This window comes from Corythoichthys intestinalis, chromosome 12, assembly GCF_030265065.1.
Source record: "Corythoichthys intestinalis isolate RoL2023-P3 chromosome 12, ASM3026506v1, whole genome shotgun sequence".
Lineage (NCBI taxonomy): Eukaryota > Metazoa > Chordata > Actinopteri > Syngnathiformes > Syngnathidae > Corythoichthys > Corythoichthys intestinalis.
The window spans coordinates 23,140,799-23,165,322 of NC_080406.1; the positions used below are offsets into that span (position 1 = coordinate 23,140,799).

The 24,524-nt window shown below is 39.9% G+C and overlaps 2 protein-coding genes across 5 annotated transcripts in view; both read left to right on the forward strand.

Annotated features, from left to right (window-relative positions):
- Positions 1–14,777, forward strand: part of xirp2b (xin actin binding repeat containing 2b) — a 115,759-nt gene extending 100,982 nt beyond the window's left edge. For both annotated transcript variants that reach the window (XM_057851767.1, XM_057851766.1), the window contains 6 exons: positions 14–103; positions 446–500; positions 574–662; positions 848–9,965; positions 14,443–14,573; positions 14,632–14,777. In XM_057851767.1, coding sequence (XP_057707750.1) covers positions 14–103; positions 446–500; positions 574–662; positions 848–9,965; positions 14,443–14,534 — 9,444 coding nt within the window. In that variant the 3' untranslated portion in view covers positions 14,535–14,573; positions 14,632–14,777. The remainder of the gene's footprint in view (positions 1–13; positions 104–445; positions 501–573; positions 663–847; positions 9,966–14,442; positions 14,574–14,631) is intronic.
- A 5,655-nt stretch (positions 14,778–20,432) lies between these two features.
- b3galt1b (UDP-Gal:betaGlcNAc beta 1,3-galactosyltransferase, polypeptide 1b) overlaps positions 20,433–24,524 on the forward strand; it is a 100,219-nt gene continuing 96,127 nt past the window's right edge. For 2 of the 3 annotated variants that reach the window (XR_009066450.1, XM_057853469.1), the window contains exon 1: positions 20,433–20,498. The gene's annotated coding sequence lies outside the window, so the exon portion shown is untranslated. The remainder of the gene's footprint in view (positions 20,499–24,524) is intronic. The other variant, XM_057853471.1, reaches the window with a different exon arrangement.

A 24,524-nucleotide genomic window follows, 5' to 3' on the forward strand; every position in this document is an offset into this window, starting at 1 on the left:
TTTACCCTTACAGGAAATGTCACACTCAGAGATCTCAGTTTCAAGTGGTGGGCAACAGGTGGTCACGGGCAGTCAGCAGCTACTTTCCAACCGAGAAACAATGGTATTCACTATTTAAGGAGTTCTCTAACATTTTACAGCAAGCACGGCATTAATGAATACTTGGCTCTATGAGTACCACCATCAGGGCCAACAAACAAACAAGTGTGCCATTGACTGCCATACATGCACTGCAGTAGATTAAAAAAAGAATTGAAAACTACTGCACTATTTTATTAATTTGTTGACTTAATACTTGAATTGCTCAGTAGCTAATGTAATTTTTCAGATTTTGCTGATGTTGTGTCCTAAGTGTATCATGTTCCACTGGATTTGGTAAACAGGGATGACTGAGGGTGAAGACTAATTGATATTTTTGTTTGTTGTGTTTATTATATGTACATAGGTGTCAGACAGTGGCAAAAACATGCATTACAGCATTGAAAACCATGAAAATGAAGGTAAGGCAACAAGTCTCATTGAGTGTTGTGCACAAAATTGCTAGTAAGCTAATGGAAGTTATCTTTTGAACAGAAGAGGAATTTCCAAGGTACACAACAAAGGAACTGAGGGCTCACTTTGAAAGAACCATTGAGGAAGCGGCCCCGCACAAACCAATTAAGGTAATCAATAACACCCAACAGCGGGATAGAATTGTTTGAATATAAAATTCCAATTTATTTCATTAAAAAAAAGTCTCGTCATTGAATTTGGGCTTAATCTGCAGGTGAAATTAATGATATGGCATAATTATGTGTGCCTTTTCAACTTACTCACCCGCAAATGTCACTTTTGCTCTTGAAATAAGATTGGACGTGACATCAGTCGGTCAAAGTGGTCCTCCAATGTGACCCAAAGCAACACGGTGGCTAATGAGGTGAACCAAGAGTCAGCGGTCCAAGAAGAAGAGGACGCACAAGAAGCAGTGATAGAATACGAGGACTTTCCACCGCCGCCACCACCGGCTGTAGAAGACTCTGATTACCTTCCGCCGCCACCACCGGATTTACTTCAAATGTCATCAGGCATTGAAAATATTGCCGTCACTCATTACTCACTTGAGGAACCTCAAGGACCAGTAAACCCGGCCAAAAACCTTCTCAGCAAAGAAGCTTATATCAAGCAGAAAAGCATGTCGGAGCTGAAACGTCTATACAAGCATATTCATCCCGGGGTTCGGAAAAATATCGAAGAGGAGTTCTACAACGAATACAACGAGTGTGTAAACAACCAGCATGATAGCCATGCATACATGTATGAAGATGAAGCAGATGTGACTGATGAGGAATACGAATGGGAAGAAATTCTGCCCGGAGACGTGCAAGCAAGGCGCTGGATGTTTGAAAATAAGCCGCTAGATGCCATCAAAGATGAATCCCCGGATGGAGATGAAGAAGATAACAAGATTATAGAGAAAGAGATGATTCTCGGAAAGGACGTGAGACGCACGGCGTGGATGTTCGAGACCAAGCCGATGGATGAGCTGGGTCCACGTGCAAGCGACTCCATGGAATATAGGAACAAGTTCAACAAGTTTGACAAGGGAGACGTCCGAGCTGCAGCGTGGTTGTTTGAAACCCAAACGATGGACCGTCTGAATAAAATGCACCAAGATGAGGAGCTCACCAAAGAGGTGGTATTTACAGAAGAGGATGGAAATGCCACCATTTACATGATTGACAATAAGTACATGGAAGGTCTCGGACACACGGAGACAGTCGACGAGAGTCATCTGTTGAGCTTAAGAACGGTCATCGAAGAAATCAATGAAGAGGAGAAAACCATAACAAGCACCTTTGACACTCAGTTTAAATGCTTCATTATGGGACAGTCCAGTCAGATGCTGGAGATCAAATCCGTGCGCAAAATTGAAACCGAGCTAGAGAATTCCATTGCGTCACGCTGGCTTTTTGATACTCAGCCTCTTGATGTGAACGAACCTCTTTCATCTTTCAAGCTGGTGTGTAGTCTTTCGATGGAAGACAGTAACAAAGGAGACTGGGGCCGATGGTTGTTTGAGATAAAGACGTTGAATTCCCTTACCGAGTTAGAAAGCTCAAAAAATGAGGAGGTCGCTGGCGCGGACGTGCGCAAACACTGCTTAGTGTTTGAAACACAACCAATGGACTCTCTCAAAGATAATTCAAATGCCACGTCTCAGTCTGTTGAAGAAATTATCGGGGGTAACGTTAGATCGGCGAGAAACTTCTTTGAAAGCAGCCCTCAAATGGAGAGGAAGAACTGCCCTGAAGTTGGCAAACTTAAAAATGCGCTAGTGGATGAAGACATAAGAGGTGATGTGAGACATCAAAAGTGGCGCTTTGAGAGTCAACCTCTAGAGCACATACGAGAGGAAAAGAAAGAGATAACTCGCACAGTAAACATCGAGGAGGACCTCTTACAAGAGGATGGCACAATTTGCAGAGCAGACGTTCGGAGGAATTGCTGGGTTTTTGAGACTCAGCCAATGGATATGTTAAAAGATGATTCAAATAGCCTCCCCTTGACAAAAGAGGAAATTGTTGCAGGTGATGTGAAATCAGCCAGGAATTACTTTGAAACTATTCCAATTGAAGAGCCTAAGGAGCTGGCAGAAGTGGGCAAACTTAAGAAAATGGTGTTGCCAACTGATGCGCCTAAGGAACTTGCAGAGGTGGGCAAGTTGAAGAAAAGGCTGGAACCTGATGAGGAGAGGGGAGATGTTCGACATCAGAAATGGAGATTTGAAAGCCAACCTTTAGAGCAGATTCGAGATGAAAAGAAGGAAGTTGTCCGAACGATCGACTTGGAAGAAATTGAAAAAGTGGACGTGTCAAACTATAAGCAAATCTTTGAGAGCACCGAATTCAACATAAGAGATGAGTCTCAAAAGATCACTATTGAGGGTGTCACAAGTGGCTCAGTGCAATCCAACAAAAACTTGTTTGAATCGGGGCAATTGTATGCCATGCAGGACAGCTCCGGCCACTACCACGAGGTGAAAACAGTGCGTCACGAAGAGATAGTGAGCGGAGATGTAACAACATACAAATGGATGTTTGAAACACGACCGATTGACCAATTTGATGAAAGCATTGACAAATACCAAATAATTAAGGGTATATCCAAACAGGAAATAGAATCTGGGGATGTTAAAACTGCCAAGTGGCTGTTTGAGACACAGCCTCTTGATGCCATCAAGTATTTCAGCAACATTGAAGATGAGGAAATGCAAACTAAAAATCAAGAAATTATGAAAGGAGATGTAAAAAACTGCAGGTGGCTTTTTGAGACACAACCATTGGACATTCTGTATGAAAAAGTGGACCGAAACAGTGAAAATCAGTCTGAAGAAATGCTAAAAGGTGATGTAAAAACATGCACGTGGCTTTTTGAAACGCAAGCCCTTGATACAATACACGACGAGACAGAAACCATATTGAAATCATGCACTGTGAATCAAGAGGACATTCAAGGGAAAGATGTCAGGACAACGCGTTTTCTCTTTGAGACAGAAAAATTGGAGAATCTCTCTGATAGTTCAAGTTCATATAAGCGCGTCACAGAGATTGATATTGCATCCGGAGATGTGTCAAGAAAGAAGCACATTTTTGAACACGGCACATCTGATATCATGACATCAACGTCGGAGGAAATGATGCAACATCTTAAGAAAGTTCAGTCTGAGGATATCCAGAAAGGAAATGTCGTGACCTGCAAATGGCTCTTTGAAAATCAATCCATAGATACTATACACGACGGCCAAGAGGAAACATTGACGGGCCGCACAGTGATCGACGTACAAGGAGGAGATGTAGACAAGGGCCGTTTCATCTTTGAGACCTTCTCCTTGGATAAAATTAAGGAGGCAGCATCTGAAACCGAGCTGTCGACATCGCAAACGATTGCTCGAAACGATGAAGAGAAGGGCGACGTGAGAAATTACACAATGCTCTTTGAAACTAAACCTCTTTATGCTATTCAGGACAAGGAGGGTCATTATCATGAAGTTACCACAGTCACCAGCGAGGAGGTGACACGTGGAGATGTCATCGGAACTCGATGGTTGTTCGAAACCAAACCCCTTGACGCCATCAAGGATTCCGATGAGGTTTACGTCATTAAATCTGTAACGCAGCAAGATGAGCAAAAAGGGGACGTGACCGCTGCTAAGTGGAAGTTTGAGACACAACCTCTTGATAGGATTTCTGAAGAAGACAGGACTTTCAGAAAAACTGTGGATGACGTTCAAGGGGGCAATGTTCGAATGAATAAAAATCGCTTTGAGTCTGATAATATGTTGCAGGACACTGTCAGAACAGTTAATGTAAGTGAAATACAAAAAGGTGATGTCAGGTCGGCCACGTGGAGATTTGAAACTCAGTCAATTGACAAAATAAGAAGCCTGAGCTCTGAAAACCTGCTTGAGACGGTTAAAAAAGAAGAGGTGCAAAAGGGGGACGTGAAGCAGTCAGTTTGGCTGTTTGAGAAAAACCCTTTGGACCACATTAAAGAGGTCGATGAGGATGAGGAGACAAGTGTCAATCGAGAAGAAATAATCAAAGCAGATGTAAAATCAACGACGTGGCTCTTTGAAACAACGCCTTTTGATAACTTTAATGAGACAAAAATGGAGAAGACGGAAATCTTGGGCAAGAGTGTCAAAGGGACACTTGAAGAGCTTTACAGTCAGAAAATGGTGACATCGAAAGGAATACTCATCGAAGCTGATGAAATTGGGGATGTCAGGATGGCAAAATACAATCTAATGAATCAGCAGGCTCCTGAGATTCAGCGGGAGGAAGTCATTAGAGGGGATTTGCAGACTATTATGATGAACCTCCTAAACAGGCAGGAACAACAGGGTCGGCAGGTGGTCATCGAGTCAGAGGAGAAGGGTAACATCAGTTCAACAGTGTGGCAACTTTTCAACCAAGAGAACAACAAAAATATTGAAAAGGAAGAAATTGTTCGAGGGGACATTCAGGAAGCCATAAATAACCTTTTCAATGAGAGTGTCCCAGCTAAACATGGCCTTCTCATTCAAGAAGACGAGAAAGGTGATGTACGGATGACAATCTATTCCCTTCTGAACAAACAAGAGCATTTTAGTGTTGAAAAAGAGGGCGTGGTAAGAGGCGACATAAAACATGCTCTGCAAAAACTGTCCAGCCAAGATGAGCCTGATCTTACAAATAGGATAACAGTGGATGATTCTGAGAAAGGAAATGTCCATTTTTATTCTACGTGTATTGAATCTGGGGCCCTCAGTTATCTGAAACAGCTTCATTTAGAACCAGATGAAGTATCAGCTGACACTGTTGAGAAAGAAAAGATAATTGGTGGGGACATTAAGGGCATGAAAGTCATCCTTAGTCGCAATCAAACTCAAGTGGAGCGCACAGTTGATGATGTAATACCGGGTGATGTTCATAACACGGTCAAAGTTTTCATGACAGAGCCCCCCGTCTCAACAGAGAGCCTCCAAAAGGAGGAGATTGTGAAAGGGGATTTGAAAGCTGCGTTGACTTCATTGTCAGAGTCGGTTAAACAGACGGTTGTTGTAGAGAAGGAGGAGGTGGTGAAAGGAAACATACCCCAAACAATGCGTAGCCTGGAAAGGGCACAGCATCGTCACAAGGAAGTGGAGAAGCCAGATATCATCCCTGGGAACATCAAAGGAGCTAAGAGATCCCTTGAGAAATCTGCAACTTCTCGAGTTGAAGCCCACATAGAGGATTTAGTTTCTGGAGATGTTAAGGCCACTTTAAGATCCCTTGAGCTGGCAAAGCAAGCAGTGCATGAGGTGGAAAAGGAGGAAATTGTGAGGGGTGACATTCATACAGCTATGCAATGTCTGCAAGATGCTTCTGTTGAAAAGAGACCGTATCAACAGGAGATTGTTGTCCAGGGGGACGTCAAAGGAACAATACAGCTCTTTATGGAACCACCTTCCTCTCCCAAACTGCAAAGATGCTCAAGCACTGAGGAAGAAGTAAAAGGTGATGTCAAGATGTCAATTAAGTCCTTATATGAGACACAAGAGCAAACTTTAGTAGAGAAAGAAGAAGTGATAAAAGGTGACGTAAAAGGCACAATTAAATCGCTTATGGAAACGGCACAGCGTGAAACTCCCAAAGGAAAAGTCGGCTCCTACAGAAGAGTTAGAGTTAAGCAGCGGCCTCCTGTTAAGAATTTAAATGCCGAGACACAGAGGAACGCACAAAAAATCAAAACTGCCGTTTCAGCTGAAAGCCATTCTGTTGCTAATGAGACAAAAACTGTTCAATCACAGTCTTGTACGGTGGAAAGGAGGACCACACAATCAAAAACTGTTGTCGAGCACAAAACCATAACGCAAAGTCATGGCATCAAAACATTAAAAACTGAATTCTGCAACCTTAAGCCAAAAGGAATGATACGATTAAATAAAACTAAAGTACAATCAACTGTTTACACCCCCAAAAGACAAGTGGCGGAGCCTGATATGCCTCTTCCTCCTCCACCTGTAGTAGACATTGACCTCCCTCTACCCCCTACGCCGCCCCCTCCCTGTGTGGATTCGGATATCGACCACCTCCCTCCTCCACCGCCACCAGCTACCAGTGAGCAGGAATTCCTCCCACCACCACCACCTCAGCGAGAAATGGAAAAAATCCTCAAACAATCAGTTCATGTTTCACCAGTGGAGGCCAAAAAGATGAAGGTAAAGAAAGTCAAAGTTCCACCTTTGTGTCCTGTCCCGAAGCTTGAGCCTAAAGTGGATACAGTCCAGTCCATTAGTACGACATGCTCATCAAAAACAATTGAAGTTCCGCCGCCACCGGAATCGCCACGACCGCCGAGGAAAGTTTGCATCTCCCCTATAAAATTCACTCCACCACCTTCACCACCTCCTCAAATGAGAGTGAAAACAAGCAAATTCAATACCCCATTAATAAAAGCGGAGGAAAAGTACCGGAAGCATAAGGAGGAAAGCACTCCTCCGACCACTCCTACTCCGCCTTATGTAAATGACTCACTTACGGCAGCTCTTAACATTATTGCCACCGAAGATATAAAGCACACGAAAAACATACCAAAAATAAAACAGGCAGCGGCTGAAAATGCTGCTTTGATGCTTAATTTAGACTCATCAAGTGATGCATCCAAGCAGATTGTTATCTCCAATAGCATTCAGAGCAATGTCAGCACAAGTCATGAAAGAATTTTCGCAGGGTCTGCCACAATATCATCTGCCAAACAGGAAATCATTTCTAACGAGGCTTCTAAAGTCGTTTCTGTTCAAAAGAGCTCTACAGTCACCGCTACGAGACAAAGTGCGCACACGACAAAACAGAAAACGGTTTCTCTTTCCTCCCAAGTGTCGACTCAGGCTGTCATTGCTGACCAAATTCGCACTGCAGTCACTGATTTTGCAGAAACTGAAAAAGAAACTGCTGTTGAGAAGAAAGCTGTAAAAAATCTGGATGCAAAGGGAACTGATGTAACTGAAAGAAAGCTGGATGACGGAACAAGCATGGATAATGCAACAGGCCTCGTTAAAATGGTGAAACCTGAAACCACCCTACAGAATTCAAAGAAATCCCAATCACAGTCCAGGAGAAAAGAGAAACTAGAATTACCCACTAATCAATCTCCCGCCAAGAAGCAGGACACTGATTCTGATCCCCAGAAACAAACAGACAAAGCAGAAGCCATTGACACTGTGAAAACAGGCACAACAAACCAAAAGGTGAAAAAGAATAAGGAGGAAAAGCAAATTGATGCAAAGGTAGAGGAAGTGAGAAAAACTGAGGTAAAAGTAATAAGTGAGTCAAGTGAGATAAAGACAGAATTAAGGCAGGAATTGACAAAAGTGTCTCCCAGCCCAGCTGAGGAGATTACAATGAATTTAACAGACAGCCAAACAGTGATTTCCACACCAGCAAAGAAGAAAAAGAAGTCCAAAAAGTCTAAAGGCAGTAAAGATGCTAGCGCAGAATCAAAGATAGCAGAAACAGTAGGTGAAACACAAGAAACAATTGCCGTTTCCCACATTCACTCAAATTTAAAAGAAGAGAACATTCAAGATGCCTCGATGGCAGAAAGCAAAGACGATGAGAACTCCCAGGAACTAAAAGCACATCAAAATTATCTGAAGGGATCGCAAAAGAAGAAAGAACAGACAATTGCTCTGAAGAGCGCACAGGCGACACCGGAGAAAAGTCGTGCTGACCCAATTAAAGAGCCAGTTGAGTCAGAATCAAATGAAATAGTAAAGTCAACATCAGTGGGAATGGTAGAACGTCAGAAACAACAGGTTTCAGGCTTAATCTCGGTTTCCAAAACTCAGCTTGGTTCATTTTCAGATATTCTAGCAAGCCCAGAGGTAGTTAACAAATCGACCGAGCAAGCACCAAAAGATGATATGAGAGAGAAGCATGAATTGGAGTCTGTTACTGAGACAACTGCATCTACTAAAATATCCAAGATCAGCATTGGTTCCACTAAAGTCCAGACACAAACAAAGAAAGAAATCTTAAATGAAAGCAGAAAAGTGAAACGAACTGACCTCCGAGCTCCCTCCCCATCACTGAGAACCCGCTCTCCCTCGCCCACATTCATCACCATCGAGTCCATTCGGAGGACAGACTCACCCCAGAGAGTTACTCCCTCGCCTACACTGCTACACAGGCCAGCCACACCTCCCACGCCGCCACCACGGCGCTGTGAAACTCCAACGTCTCGTATTGCGAGAATCACACCCTCTCCGACGTTTGACAGAGCTGAGAATTTGCCTCGACTTAAAGACACCACTGCCAAGCTCTCGCGCGGCGTTACCCCGCCACCGTTAATTTCCCCACAGCTAATGTCTGAGAGGAAGTCTGAAATCGTAGAGACACCTGCATCATTCCATCGGCAAATCAAACTTGAGACCGCCCACGGCTCAGAGGAGACGTCCATAAAGAATCTTTTAGAAAAGATAGAAAAAGATACCTTGGAAACTCTCGAGTCTTTTAATGTAAATGAAACCCGAAGTAGCTCAGACATCAATCCGCCCTTTTGTAATGATATCCCTGAAGATAATTCAGAGTTATCACTGGCATCAGTTAAAGAAAAGAGGGAATTTTTTGAGGAGGCCCAAAAGGCTGAAATGAATAAAACCTATAGCCGGAAGGAACCAATTGCGATCCCTGAACGGCTAGGCCCAGACCTGGAAGACAGCAACGAAGTTAATTTGCACAAACAAAATGAAGAACCCTCCAAAGCTGATTTTGCCGGTCTTGTAAATAAATCTGAGTCAACAGATAAAACAACTATCAGCAAGGAGTTAGCCCCACATGCCGATTGGTTTGAAAAAAAAAGTGACAACTGCATCAAAGAGAAAGAAGACATCTCAGAAAGGGTGTTGCCAGATTTCAACATCCAGGCTTTTAAGAAAGTTTTTGAAATGAATGAGCAAAGATTCTCGTTAGATGAGCAGAAAGGGGATCAGGAGGAGTCGGCGTCAAGTCGGAGAGAAGCGTCAGTCGACACATCAAAGCCGCAAAGTCCTCCAGAGATGCAGGGGGGCTTAGAGCAGAGCTCTACCCTCCCTCCGCATGAAAAACTGGTAGAAATTGTACGGACAGATCCATCAGCCCCCTCTGAGAACAAATCAATCACAGAGCACTTCTCAAACGTTGATGTGTTGGGGAGCAAGGTCACGACGACAAGTGTCAGTCAGCAGTCTGGCAGCGCGTCAAGACAGTCGGCTCCTTTTTCTTATGCTGACGCGGTGAAAAGAAAAACGGTCAGGCGGACGCAAACCTACGACAAAGACGCCACAGAGAACTTGTTGAAGAACTTCCACCACACCCGAAAAGAGAGCGAGACGGTCCTCGAGAGTTTAGGCTACACCGTGTCAGAAGTGATGACGTCGCAAGCAATGTCCCATCAGACTCATCAGACAACTATTGTCTCCGGTAATAAATAGGCTGCATGAGAGATGAGGAAACTGCAGCATGGATCGAAAATGTGCTTGTGCACCCCTAAAAAAATCTCTTGTGATTGAAGTAATTGCACGATCAGAATGCGTATTGCATAGTACATTTTTCTTTGGAACGCACAATGTTTGAAGGACCAGTTTTGTGTTTAAATAACGCATGGACTGCTAAGCCTTAACTCATTTACTCCCAGCCATTTTCACCGGTGCAACCCCCTTCGCTCCCGGCTGTTTACTGGATTTTGACTGATTTTGCAAGGCCCACAGAAAATTCTGTTCTATTGCTATATAAACATCCAACCCACCGAAAGAAAGATTAGACTCTCTTCCTTCAGCAGGAAAAAAAAGTTAGTTAATATCTTTTTCAATTCTTTAGAAATCAGCATTAGAAAATAGCTTAGTTTGAGCAATTTTCCAATTTCTGATGATAAAACTGAGAAATTGAGCTTTTTGTAAAAGCATACATTTCAAACATAACTTTGACTTTAACACAGCTATTTTTTGCTTTTTTGACATCCCAAACATCTGAATAATGTTTTCCTTCTACAGAATAACATATACAACAAGACAAATAGAGCTTTTGATAGCAAAGTAACAATTTATTTACACATAACTAAACTATTGAACTGAGAGATGACGCTGTTGTGACTACGACACCCGGGGTAAACTTTTCCCTCATCGCCGCCTTTCTCATCAAGATGGATTTTTTTGAGTCTTTCTTTTGTGGTGACCACTCCCTCGTGGCGGGAACTTGTGTTCCTTGGGGGGAACTGGTTTGGCCGTGCGGGTTTCCGGCTGAGTCGTGGGACACTGGAGGGTGCGGGGGATGCGAGCGGCCGAGCAGAGTGGCGGGGGCTCTGCTTGGTGAGCAGCACAGACTCAATCGCATCGTCCGCTGCACTGGTGGTCCCAGTCGTTCTGCTCGGTCATCCTCTGCCTGGCATCCTGGACGTCCATTCGGTCGTCTTCCACTGGACGTTCGTTCCGTTGAATCGGGTTGCGGGTCTTACCAAATGCGCTACTGCCCTCCAGTGGCCAGTTTTATTGCATTTTCAGCATTGTGCTTTGGAGCTAAGTTGCATCAGAACCTCGAGATGTTTCTTGTGAAAAAAAAAAAACCTAAAAGGCGTAAATACGTCTTTAGGACACTGAAACAATTAAAAATAGAACCTATTTGTTTTTGGGAGCAGATGAGGTAATAGTGTGCTATGTCGTTTTTAGGGTTTTGTCATGAAAATGCTTGAGTTAAATTAATTATTAACTAGGCATGTGCCATGATGAGATTTTGACAGTATGATAACCTTAAGCAAAAATACCGCGATTTCATGGAATCAAGGTATTGCTATTATGGCTGTAAAATGTGTTATTTTGAGATGTATAGGTTAAAAAAAACTTTTTTCCATCGGAAAGGAGTTGTTTATTTTTCACAAAATATTTGCAAATGGGAACATCAACATGCATATAATGTTAAAATAAATAAACAAAATGACAAAAAATAAGTAACTGAAGTATTTAATGTAATTGAAATAAATAGAACTCAACATTAGAACAAGAACCCTTGGTAAAATATAGAACTGGACATGAAACAATATATGTTCAAATTCCTTTTATGTAAAACACATACAATTACTACTTATAATATTAATTGAATATTAATGGAGAGCGAGCGTATGAGACAGAGCGAGTGTGTTTGACTCGTATCATTATTTACACATTATACACACAAACACCCACTCTCTGTTAACATAGAAAGTCGCCAGAGAGAAAAAAACACCACAGGCTGTATTAAAATGGTCTCCACCGAATCTTAAAAAGTCTTAAAAGGTCTTATTTACAATATGTGTTTTAAGGTCTTAATGAGCATTACATTTCGCAATTTTTTTTTTAGGTATGGCATTAAATTTCACATGGGAGGTATTAAATTTCATCCGGGTAGCCTAACATATGTCTGGATTTTTTTTTTTTTTTTTGCGCTAACGTATTTATTTACCCAGCCTCCTTATCAAGATTCCATAAAAATAAAGAGGCTCCATCAGCCATGCCTAAAAGTGCAAGAATAATGCCGCAGGGGGCAGTGTGTGCTTTTAGCCATGCAATAGAACCAGAGTAGAGAACAGATGAAGTAGATAGAACAGGCATACGTGCATTTATTTACATTTAAAGTTCTGTTTTGTGAACTGAAGCTGCAATGATTTATATTTTTTGAAAATCCTTTGACTTGAACCTAGAGTGTGTGTGTGTGTTTTTTTTTCCCTAACCATATGTACTTCTATTTGGTAGTGGTCTTATTTTTTTATACTCAGAGGTCTTAAAGTGGTCTTAAAAAGCATTATATTTGCTTGTCAGAAATGTGCAGAGACCCTGTATTATGAAAATGTTATTTTGAACAGATGTTTACAATGGCGGAAGACTTTACAAAAGTAGGCTAATGGTAGAGAGGAAACTAGTTACCCATCTTGGCATGCTAACTAAGCTTATATTATTGCAGGGGTGTCCAAACTTTTTGCAAAGGGGGCCAGATTTGGTGTGGTAAAAATGTGGGGGGCCAACCTTGGCTGATGTCCTGTACGTAGAACAATATATATAAGCAAATTTTAGCAACCCACCCTGTGTGTCACATTTGCTTTATTATTATTTTTTTAATTAATAATTTCAACAATCTCGCAACTACCCTTTGTAGCGTTCTCTTTCGATTCTCGGGCTCTTGCGAAATACTGCCGCTGTGAAATTAAACTAGCCTCAGGTTGCTTCAATTTCTCGCTATGTATCTTCCTGGTAAACTTGTCGTACATGTCAGCGTGTCTTGTTTGGTAATATCACCTCAAATTGAGCTCCTTAAAAACAGCGACTGTCTCTTTACAAATGAGGCAGACACAGTTGTTGCGTATTTTAGTAAAGAAATAGTCCAATTTTGAAGCGTCAGCCATTGCAGTCAACTTTTTTTTTTTTTTGTTAATTGTCGCCATTTTAGAAAATTAGGATTAAAGTGTCACATGGCGTAATGTTGCTTAGAGTGCTGCTGCCTTTTAGTGGGTAAATGAGGAGCAGTATTTAGTTTGTAAGCTACTTCATATGCTGGTAGCAGTACTGCTGACCAATTTATTAAGTCTGTGTGCGGGCCAGACGTTACTGATTTTATGACAGAGGCTGGGGGCCTGATGAAATTTGACCACGGGCCGCATTTGGCCCCCGGGTCGGACTTTGGACATGTCTGTATTATAGTATTTGTTTAACCATCTGTAGACACACTAAACACACTGTAGTGAACTCTTGTAGCAGGTGGGAAATGTTCATGACAGTGTTTACTTACCTTAAATTTTGTGCAAAGTGACGGTTGATAGTCACGTAAATGTAAAATCATGTTGGAGGTCCCTCTGTCCTTCCTCCTCTAAGCCAAACAAATCTATTTCTTTTCAGTAGCGGAAGTAGTCTTGCTCCAAGCCACGGATTTCTCACTGCATTTTTGGGACATAAAAATAGCTAATACCGTATTACTGTTTGACGGAAAATGTTCGTGGTTTTAAAACCGTGACGTTTTCATACCATGGTAAACCTTGAAACCTGTAACGGGCACATGCCTATTGTTAACATGATGAAGTCTGCGATTATTCATTCCGACATTTTTAAAAAAGCACGTAATCAGAATTGAGACTTTTAAATGTATTTTTCATTTTTATTTTTAAGTATTAACTCGTTGGCTGCCATTGACGGCGATAGAAATCCAATCCATTTCAACACGGAGGGCATTCGTTGTTCGCTTCCAGCCACCCACTCAAAATGGATGTTTATCGCAGTCAATGCCAGTGAAAAATGATCACGCAATGCCAGCATTATCACTTGATTTGATTTCTATGACTGTCATGGCAGTGAATGAGTTAAAAGCAACGAAATAATCAAGAAGTTTAACAATATTACAGAAAAATAAAGAATTGTAAATTGTTAAAAATGACCAGTGACAGCAGAAAAAAAAGTCAAGAATATACCGACCAAGATACCTCACTTTATCCCATTGAATTTAAAAAAAAAATATATATATAAGTTCATCTATGTAAAACAAAATACTGAAATTACTTTGCTACATTGATTTCAACCCTGTTGGGAAGTGCAAGGGAATGTAAGCTGAACTCAAGCTTCCTGTGTAGGCCTTATTCAATGATATGTTCATAATTTTCAGCAGGCCAATAAAACTGGGCAATGGGCCACAGTTGGCCAACAGGCCATAGTTTGGAAACTACTGGACTAATTGCTTGGTTTTAGAAATGAAATTGAAATATGTACCTAAGTGAATTAACGGTTTGGTACGGTTGAATAATAAGCAGCCAATTTCATTATACATTGTATGATATTTTTATTTGGTGAGACGCACTGTTGTAAAAACAGAGGACTCATTTTTAATATTACACCATTTTGGCAAACAAGTTCAAGAGTTTAAACCTCCCTTTTTTTCTCTCCAACAGGCTCGAGTTCCCAAATCGGAGCTCTGCACAGTGTGTCGAAGGAGGGTTTACCCGATGGATGGATGGATAGTGGACAGAAAAAAGTACCATAAATCCTGTTTCTTTTGCGAGCAATGCAAAAGTAAACTAAGGTAAAATCCAAATAGTCAAAACACACCTTGAATGGGAGCTAACTCATGTCTATTGCAGCCTGGGAAATTATGTCTCTCTCCACGGACACTTCTTCTGTCTGCACCACTACAAACAACTCCTTACGTCCAAAGGGATGTACAATAATGAACTCGGCCAGAAAGCTCCTGCAGGAAGCAGCGGATTCGTCCCACCAGACCAGAAACTCGAATGGAGATATTCAACAAGCAGCTTAAGTTCAGTTGACAGGAACAAAAAACAAAGTGGTGAGGTTGAAACGACGAAAGCATTTGATGAGAGCAAACCGCAGGGCAGTAAGATATCAGTCGTTTGGCCTCCGCGGGCCGATTCCCCGAAGAAAGCCTTTAAAATAGAAGAAGATATTCAACTAGCGAAACCACAGTGGCCCCCACTCGACAACTCCCCCAAGTTAATTCAACACCACGAGGACAGTGTTCCAAGAAGTGTCCTTTGAAGTAACCATAAAAATACACATAACGGTCCAATTAGGGTAAAGATTGAAAAAGTTGTATTATTGAAAGGGTGAAAAGTATGTTGTTCTGAAGTCTGGATGCATAGTTGTGAGGGCAACTAAGCACGTTGTTCAGGTTTTGTTGTACATTAATGGGAACGTTAGAGGATGTGGCTGTGACAAGAAAAAAATGTTTCATTTGCTGAAGGTTTGGGTTTTGTATCATGTTAAGCAATCAACTTTATTCACAATTTAAAAGCATGGGCAAAATTAGTTTTACTTCTATGGGTATTTTAGAATTGGATTTTTTTCCTGCTAGTCAATCTTAATACAGTATACATTGGGGAGAACAAGTATTTGATACACTGCCAATGGGTTTTCCCATTGGCAGTGTATCAAATACTTGTTCTACCCACTGTATATATAGTACAATGGATCCAAATCATTTCCATCTATTTCATGCATAAAACATGAATTTTGAATTGGGAATTTAACACCTTTCAGTTGCAATCGATTTTTTTCTTTTTTGGGGGGGAAATATGTAATGAACAGTTTGTGCAATTTAATGCTCCCAGGCTAGTTTAATTTTTTTTTTTTTTTAATTAGATTAGTGAAATATGTTGGCACCAGGTGTGCAGACAACTAAACAGAATAAGGAATTATTTTATTTGTTTAAATGTATATTATGTCAGAGACAACATGGTAACACATTTGTATGCAATTTTAACCAAAAAAATAACTTTTCAGACAGAATTTGTACTTTACAGATTAGCTGATCGTATTTGAAATTGTTGTCGATTCCTGAATTTGTTCAAGCTTTCAGGCTGGTTTGGTTACATTATTGTTGATCAACAGGCAATAAAGTGTTGTTTTTCTTTTGGGTTTTCCGTCTGTGTGATTCTGTGATTTGCATCTTTTCTTCCTGTAAAATTCTTGTGCTTCTTAACTGTTTAAAGGGGACTCATTTAACTCATTGGCTGCCATTGACACATACCTTCAATGGTATTGAAAGAGCATGCAACGAGTTAATAGTAAATATTCTTAATAAAATGTTTATTTTTTGTTTGGCTTTTAATTTTGAATTAAGAAAATATCTTATTATATATATATTATTATATTAATATACGGTAAATATACTATCATTATTTTAATCTTTAATATATATATTTTTTAAATTGCTTACATAAAATAAACTGCAATTATTCTCATTAATTAAAATATATATATTTTTTAAAATTCAAATCAAGGGAATTTAAAAGAAAAATGGTATTTGCTACAAGAGGAAATGATACTGTGATACTATTTTTACACCCCCCCCCCCCCCCCCCCCCCCAACAAATAAGAAGGTACCACTGAAAATTGAACATACATGCACTGGACAAAAAAATGTTGCATTGATGCAAAAACACTTGTCATTGCGTAATTTATGGGCGATCAAGATTTTAATTTTTTATTTTTTTTGTGCAACGCAAAATTCTTGCAAAACAACATTTTTAACAAAAGTGGGTGTTTTAAAAAACAAAATAAAATACACTAGCCCCAAAGTAAGATTTCGCAGCAAAATTATACCTAGTATGGCACGTTTAGCAGACACAGGACACCAAAAATAGGGACAATTTTTTATGTACTATTCTGTAATGCTACAAAGTGCTCAAATATGTGAAAATCAATCAACAAGGTCAAGCTAATGCTGACAACAATTAAGAACAATGTATATACACTACTGACTAACTATGCAAAGGGTGCAAAGGACTCAAATATTAAACTGGTATTGGCAGGGGCAGATCCACCAGGGTGGAATGGGGTGGCAACTGTCACCCTAACAGGCTGGTCTGCCACCCTAACCGACACCGATGGGGTGGGGTGGGTGACTTCTGCCAATTTGACATTTACTGCCATCAATTAAGTAATGGTGTGATTGAGGATCCTTTTAATAATAATAATAAAATAATAAGATTGCATGAAGCTAAGTTCCTCTCTATCAGTTTGTAAATATAACTTGGGCCTTTTTGTTGTGTCTCCATATGATTTCTTAGCTAACTCTGCTTCAATATGTGTACACATCTGCCATATGGTGACAATCAATGTGGACCAATATATTGATTAACAAATCAATATATTGAATGTATGTAATATATGGCGGAAAACACTCAGGTGACTTGAAGTTCCGCTCTGAGACACCCAATTTAGACAACTTTCAAAATTGTCCGATATGCATGTGTGATACATCATTGGAAAGCTTAAAATCTCAATTTTCTGGGGGAAGAAACATTTTGAACAGGAGGGCATTAAAAAAAAAAAAAGATTAAACAGTAAAACCCTATCTGGAGGTGAGAACACGCGAGAGCAGAATTACAGACGCCACGACTTTAACGAGATATTATCACGTACTTACCTTGTTTCGATCCAAAAACTCCATGTAGCATGTATCACTGAGTGTCAAGACATAGCTGTGAATGGCCACAGCTGGATTTTGGGGGGATTTTATGGGTGAAACATGGTAATATAACAAGGGTCGCGATGCAGAAATCGCAGACATCAAGGAGTGGTTGAGATTGTCTTTTTCATATATTTACCCTTTAAAATGTTTTTTTTTTCTTCAATTTTTCTTTGTTTGGATTGATTATTTATCATCTAACATATTGGGGAAAAAAACGACAGTAACAAAAAAAAAAAATACAATTAATCGATAGTTATGAGCAGTGGCGGACTTGGCAATTTTGGGGCCTAAGGCGAACATATCCGGGGGCCCTTTTCATGGGTCAGGGGTTAAAAAGGTGAGAAGGGTGTGGAGGAAATATGTTCTGGTACACTAGGGCTGTCCTAAACAACAAATTTTCTCCTGATTAGTCAGCCGACTAGTTTTACGGTTAATCGACTAATCTAATAATTTTTTTTTTTTTTTTACTAATTTAGAAATTAAATTTTTGTTGACGCTTATTAATTCACAAAACTATTTTGGAACACTTAAATTCTTTATTAAAGTACAAATAATCAGGTAAATAACAATAATTAATCCCAAATAAATAATGAGGTTAAATGCTGATAGCATTTACTAGTGCAAAAGAAAGGAAAGTAAACAGATTCAGAATACTGACTTTGCCTTTCCAACATTATTCGAAACCATTCTTTAAAAAAAAATCTAGCAATATTATAGTATACTACTACAATACTACTATAAATAATAGTAGTACAGTGGGGAGAACAAGTATTTGATACACTGCCAATGGGAAAACCCATTTACAGTGTATCAAATACTTGTTCTCCCCACTGTATAATAATTATAATAATTATTCATTGCCAATCATATTTGTCATGAAGTGTCATTTGAAAGCTATTCTTAGTGTAGAATCTGTATTATGTAGTATTTACTCAACATAATATTAATTCTGACGTGTGTGGGATTAACTCCAGAAATCATTATTTATATGACGAACATGACGTGCTTTTGCTGTTAACTTGCTGTTGAGTGTTATTGTATGACTGATTGGAACTGTACTACATTGTTTCGCCACAGGGTGTGCTTTCGTGTATTTTATGTTCGGTGTGAAGAAGAAGAAAGTTAAAAGAGCCATTAGAGGCCTGTTCTCAACTTCTCCCTCACTACACTTTGGCTCTCATGGAGCGCACGTTCGCTCATGTGTTCGAAATAAACGATAGCCGACGTGCAAAGTAGCAAGTGAGCTGTAAAAATAGCGAGCTTAGTGGCATAAAAACCGCGGGAGAGCTAAGTGAAGCTAACGATCAGCTAAGCGGAGCTAAGTGATCCTAAACGGCGCTAAATGAAGCTAAACGACTGATACTCAGTCCGTCGTCGTGGAACAATCCATTGTAGTGCGTGTGTGTGAGGGAGAGATGATATAAATGCAGCATTCAAACGGCTTTCTTTTTTGTTTTGTTATTTGTTTGTTTGGTATGCTGACATAATTATACATGACGAATAGTTGGGGGTGCTGCTGGCTCCGGTGGCCCAAGCCGTTGCTCGCTGGGGCAATGGCAGCTGGTTGGGGCCCCCTACTGGTTGGGGGCCTAAGGCGATCGTCTACTTCGCCTGAATAGTAGATCCACCTATGGTTATGAGGTAGATATCCGTGACTTTTTTAAAGACGCCATTTTTGTCATTGTGACGTAAGTTGTTTAAAATTTTAAAATATGCGTGTGAATAATTTTTTAAAGTCTTTATTTTAAACGTAATATTAGACATCAATTAATGATTCTTAGCTAAAAATGACAGACATTTTGATTAATAAATATAATTACTTACCTTCTTTGTATGGCAAGGTTGAAGCAAAAGCGGTTGCGTCACGTCGGTAAACGGGGTTTTCCAGGGTGAAAGGGACAGATTAAAAATAGTTCGGGGGCTTAATCCGCCATGAATCTGCTATAGCAGCATATAGACATAACACAACAGTTCTTTTGGCTTAAAATACAGCAGTTTATTTTCAAGAGGAGTGCAAGAGCAGAAACTGCTTTTTCAGTTTTGTCTGTGTTTTCCGCCATATATAAACTCAATTGAATGTAATTTGATCAAAATGTAAAATGATTATAATTTTCATATGCCGTTTTGCAAAAAAATAAAATAAAAATTAAAAAATTAAAAAACATAAAAAAATTGTCAGACATCAAAACTGATTTGTATTTTTATTGCTTTAGGTAAATTGGAAATGATTGTTCATTTTGTATCAAATTGAGCGAAGGCCTTTGAATTGAATCGTTGCCGAATATCGTATCATTGAATCGATGATGCTTTATACCACCATGAAATATTTGCCACCATCAAAAAAATTCCTGCCGCATCTCGCCACCCCATAAATAGTTTTCTAGATCCGCCCCTGGGTGTTGGGTGGCAATATATGATGAGTCTGTACAAAATACCTTTCATATAAGTGCTGAACGCATGAAAAACAAAAACCATACAAAGGGAAAAGTTGAAGATTTTAAATAAACAACCAATAGAGAATCAATATAAAATCAGTAAAAGAAAATAAAATAAAATAAATTCGTGTAAAACAGATTTTTTTTTTTAAAATGGCCATTGTAAATAAGTGCCACTGAAAATTAAAAATGAATAATTATATTTTGCATTTCAAACTCTAAACTGACTAATTTTATTTATATAGCTTCTACCGTTTTGGAAAGAAAAAAAATGACAGCGTTGGCAAAAACCTTACATCGCGTGTTGCTGTTGTGTACATTATTTAAAAGGTGTGCAAATGGCCTCGTCAAACTACCTTGCTGTCTGAATCTGTGGTGGGCGGGTCATGTTGCTTCCTCCGCCGGGCGATTGGCTAAGCGCTCTGCGGATTTGCACGCCGATTGGTCGACGGTGTTGACGAAACCGCCTGTGCCGCTCACAATCGTGTTTTTGTCAGCCTGATAAGCGCGCTGCAGGATGCTGCTGTGTGTGTCCAGGATGAGGCGTGCAGTGGGAAGGATGGATCCGCGATGGGGTGAGGTAGGCACGGCGTAACATTCTCGCTTTACCTTCGCATGATGTCATGTCCGCTCCTACTTTTTGCTTCTGTTTGTTAAATCGCTGTTTCGCCCTCCCGCCGAGTGTGGAATGCCCTTGCTCTCTGACATTTCCCTGGAGTTTCCACTGTGATATTTCTCTAGCTTAATTGCCCTATTGTCATTGATGTACACTGAACTGCAGCGTGGGACAGGATGTCAGCACCTCAGTCACTTTTGAAATGGAGGAATTTAGGTGCAGTATAACGAAGGAATCCGAAAGTAAACGTGAGATCCTATCCAAAACTTTAAACACAGGGTTTTATTGATTTATTTTGAAATATTGTCATTCGAGTAGGTGGTCAATTCAGGCATATTTGTGTGAATCTGAGAGTGTGATTGGTTATTTGTCCATATGTAGCCTATGGAAGGCTTCCCCAAAACAGCTGGGATAAAGTCCAGCAGTTCATCCACAAACGAAGTAAGGATGATTGAGCACCATACAAATATGGATGGATGATTTAATTTCCCAATGAGGAAAAATAATGAATACACAAATTCTAGTCATAATATATATCTCCATTGTGAGTGGAGCGTACACTTTTTGTACACCTATGTTAATATCTGCCAATATTGGAATTCGCAAATGTTTCCAGCAAGCAAACAATTACCTTGATACTTGTTGAACGTGACTGGTTGTGCATCATTGATGTTGGGCTTCACTTAGGGATCCATACTCCCATTTTTTTTTGTTGACAACTGTAGAAATTGATAGTGTTTAGGCCAGCACATTATTTTGTTTGAACATCGCCATCGCTTTGTGTGCATCCGTAATAGTCCCATCGCAGGACATGCGATTTTTTTGTTTTTGTTTTTAATGTAAACTTTCGTTTTTCTTCATAAAATTCTTCATAAAAGCAACAATTCCTGGATCCCTTTTATATACACCAATCTTCATCATTCAGAGTTAAGGCCCTTTAGCCTGGGTTAAACGATATTATATTGATACTAGGGATGTTCTGATCGCATGTTTTTTAACCTGAGTCTGAGTCACCTGATTTTTAGAATCTCCTGATACAGAGTCCCAATCCGATACCTAAACCTGTCACGATATGCAATAATTTCATTTATCGCACAGTTAATGAAAATGAAGGCGGTAATTTTCCCACTGCGATTTATCGCCTCACATGCGTGCGTGCGTGTAGTCCGCTACACTGCTGAAGAAATTAGACCATTTTACCTCTGTTTAATGTTGTTTGACACTTAGGCTTGGTTCATACTGCAGGTCTTGATGCACGAATCCGATTTTTTCGGGTTTTTCCAACTCAAGTGAAGCATTAACTTGACAGTCTGAACGTGACAAGTTCATAGAAGTGGACCATTTCAAAACCGATCCGGGTCACTTTCGTATGTGGTCTAAATCCGATCTGGGCCACATTTTTCCAGAATGTGGCTGGTGGTCTCAACTTTCATGTCTCAAAAAAATAAATGAAGAAAAGGATAAGCCTGACAATTTTCGATTTTCATTCTATCCGCCGAATGAGCAATATTTCAGTATTGCTTACATGGCCGAGACAGGGCAAATTGACACACCCACGTCATGTCACGCACACAAGTCAAGGCTTATGTGCGTGCGTGTATGCATTCTATCAGTCCATATAAAACTTTGAATAAAATACTAAACGGGGATTATTAATGTCTTGTTATTTGTGTCATCTTTTTGGAAATCAAAATATGATCACCCTGGAATGGCATACAGCTAGCATGTGTAATTTGTTTTGATGCTTCTGTGCACGGGAACGCCAAAAAAACACATGACAAAAAATCGGATTTGTGCATTAAGACTTGCAGTATTAACCTAGCCTTAGTTAAGCCAAATTTTTGTTACTGCTACTTAATTAATGTGTTTTTTGCTGTTGTTGAAGTGCAATCGTTTGTGTTACTACAACTTTATACCTCTGTGCCTAAATGCTTAAGTTATTGAACTGCAATTTTATTTTTTCTTGAAAAGACATTTATTCTTGCGTTTCTGTGCGGTATTGATATTGTTGTCTTTTGCTTAAAAGAGGCATGCTCTATTGTTTTTAGTTGTGATTTCTTAAAAAGTATTTTTGAATTTAAGAGTAAACGTTTATTGTGTTTAAATGGGTGTACTTAATATTACTTAGTATTAATAATATATACTGTATTCTTACAGTGTTATTGTAAATTGGTTAAAAAAAATTGCGGGGTGGCGCGATAATATCGCATATCACAATAATTTATGAGAGAATTTATCGTCTACTAAAATTTGTTACTGCGACAGGCCTACCGATACCAATTTTTTTTTTCTTTCTTTGACGCTAATGCTGTCGAGGACAGCCTCTCACTTACACAATGGATGAGTTGGCACTAGGAGTGGGAACCTCTTGGTACCTCACGATACGATACGATTTGCGATACAAAGCTCACGATAACGAAGATCTGACGATATTGTGATACAACGATTATTGATACATTGGTCAGGAAATCATTCTAGAATATTCTACAAACAACTAATAAACAGAAAAACGAGCTTCTGCTATGAATTGGAATGAGTTTATCACTAGTAGATGTCCACTCCATTTTAACTGGGAGGGTGGCAGCGTATGAACATTCGTTCATTGGCTGCCATCCCTCCCACTTCAAACGGATTGAACGTCTATGGCCGTCAGTGGCAGCCAATGCCAGGCAATGAGGTAATTTTGGGCTATTTAAGGTCATTTACCTGTTGATTTTCAGTTACTTCCTGTTGATTTGGTGTATTTTACGAGTCACTTCCTGTTTATTTTGAGTTACAGAACGGGAAGTGACCTGGGAAACAAACAAATGAATAGGCAGTGACTCAAACTCAACAGGAAATGACCTGTAAATGCCTTAAAAATCGGACAGAATGACTGTGAATGCTCTGGTTTCAAATGGACGAACATTCCCGTCTAAATGGATTCTGCGTCGTGCACCGTCAATGCAGCGTTAGAGTTAACTGAGACACTATTATGGTAGCAAGTATGGTATAAGCAAGCATGGTAGTAAGATTTTGGTAGCAACTTTTTGGTTCCTTTTTATTTATTTATTTTTTTACATTGACACCTCTTTAAAACGATATCTCGATTCTTGGCAGGACCATATCGATAACCTTTTGTGATACAAAGTATCACGATATATCACCATTTGGATATTTTGTCACACCCCTAGTTGGCACAGTACACTTGCAGACTGGGCTGCAAGTTTAACAATGATTAACACATTTGTGCCTTTGATCGTACGGCTACCGGGGCATCTCTGGCCAGATCAAAGCTACAAGCCTGTCAATCATCATTAACTTTAAGTACCAAACGTCAGCTGCACTGGTGACCGAGAAAAACAGTTTGGTCGCACTGCTTGAGAGGAGGAAGGGTGAGAGGCTGTACTAGCATGAAGCATAAAAACATAAAACCCGATCCTTTTCACCTGATTCCGATCCTCTAAAAAATGGCGCGATCGGCCCGATTTCCGATCACATTATCGGATTGGGACATTCAAGTCATCTGATGAAAATTCTTCTTGTTTTAATATCATAATATATCACAAACCCCCGAAAGGTCACAATGTCATTTTTTCCGATATCGTTGAACCCTAATAGTGTTATTTTATATAACGTTAATTATTTTTTATAAATATATATTACTGCAGTTGGAGGTTTCTTATACTATGTAATGTTTGTTCTTCTTATTTTCTTATTTATTTTTTTGTCGCTTCCCTCCATGTTAGTCACTTCCTTCCCACTTTAGGCTGTACTGTAAAGTATAGCGCAGTGTTTCTTAACCTGGGTTCGAGTGAACCACAGGGTTTCGGTGAGTAAGTCTAAGGGGTTCGGCAAAGGACCCGCAGGGCCCTATTGTCGTACACTGACTAAATCTAAGCAAAGTGGCGTGTTAGATTAGATTTTTGACTGGTTCGCCCCCAATTTACAGGCTTTATTCCATTTCTTTCAACTGCTAGTCCTCTATCTGATGGGAGGAGAAGCTGTTTT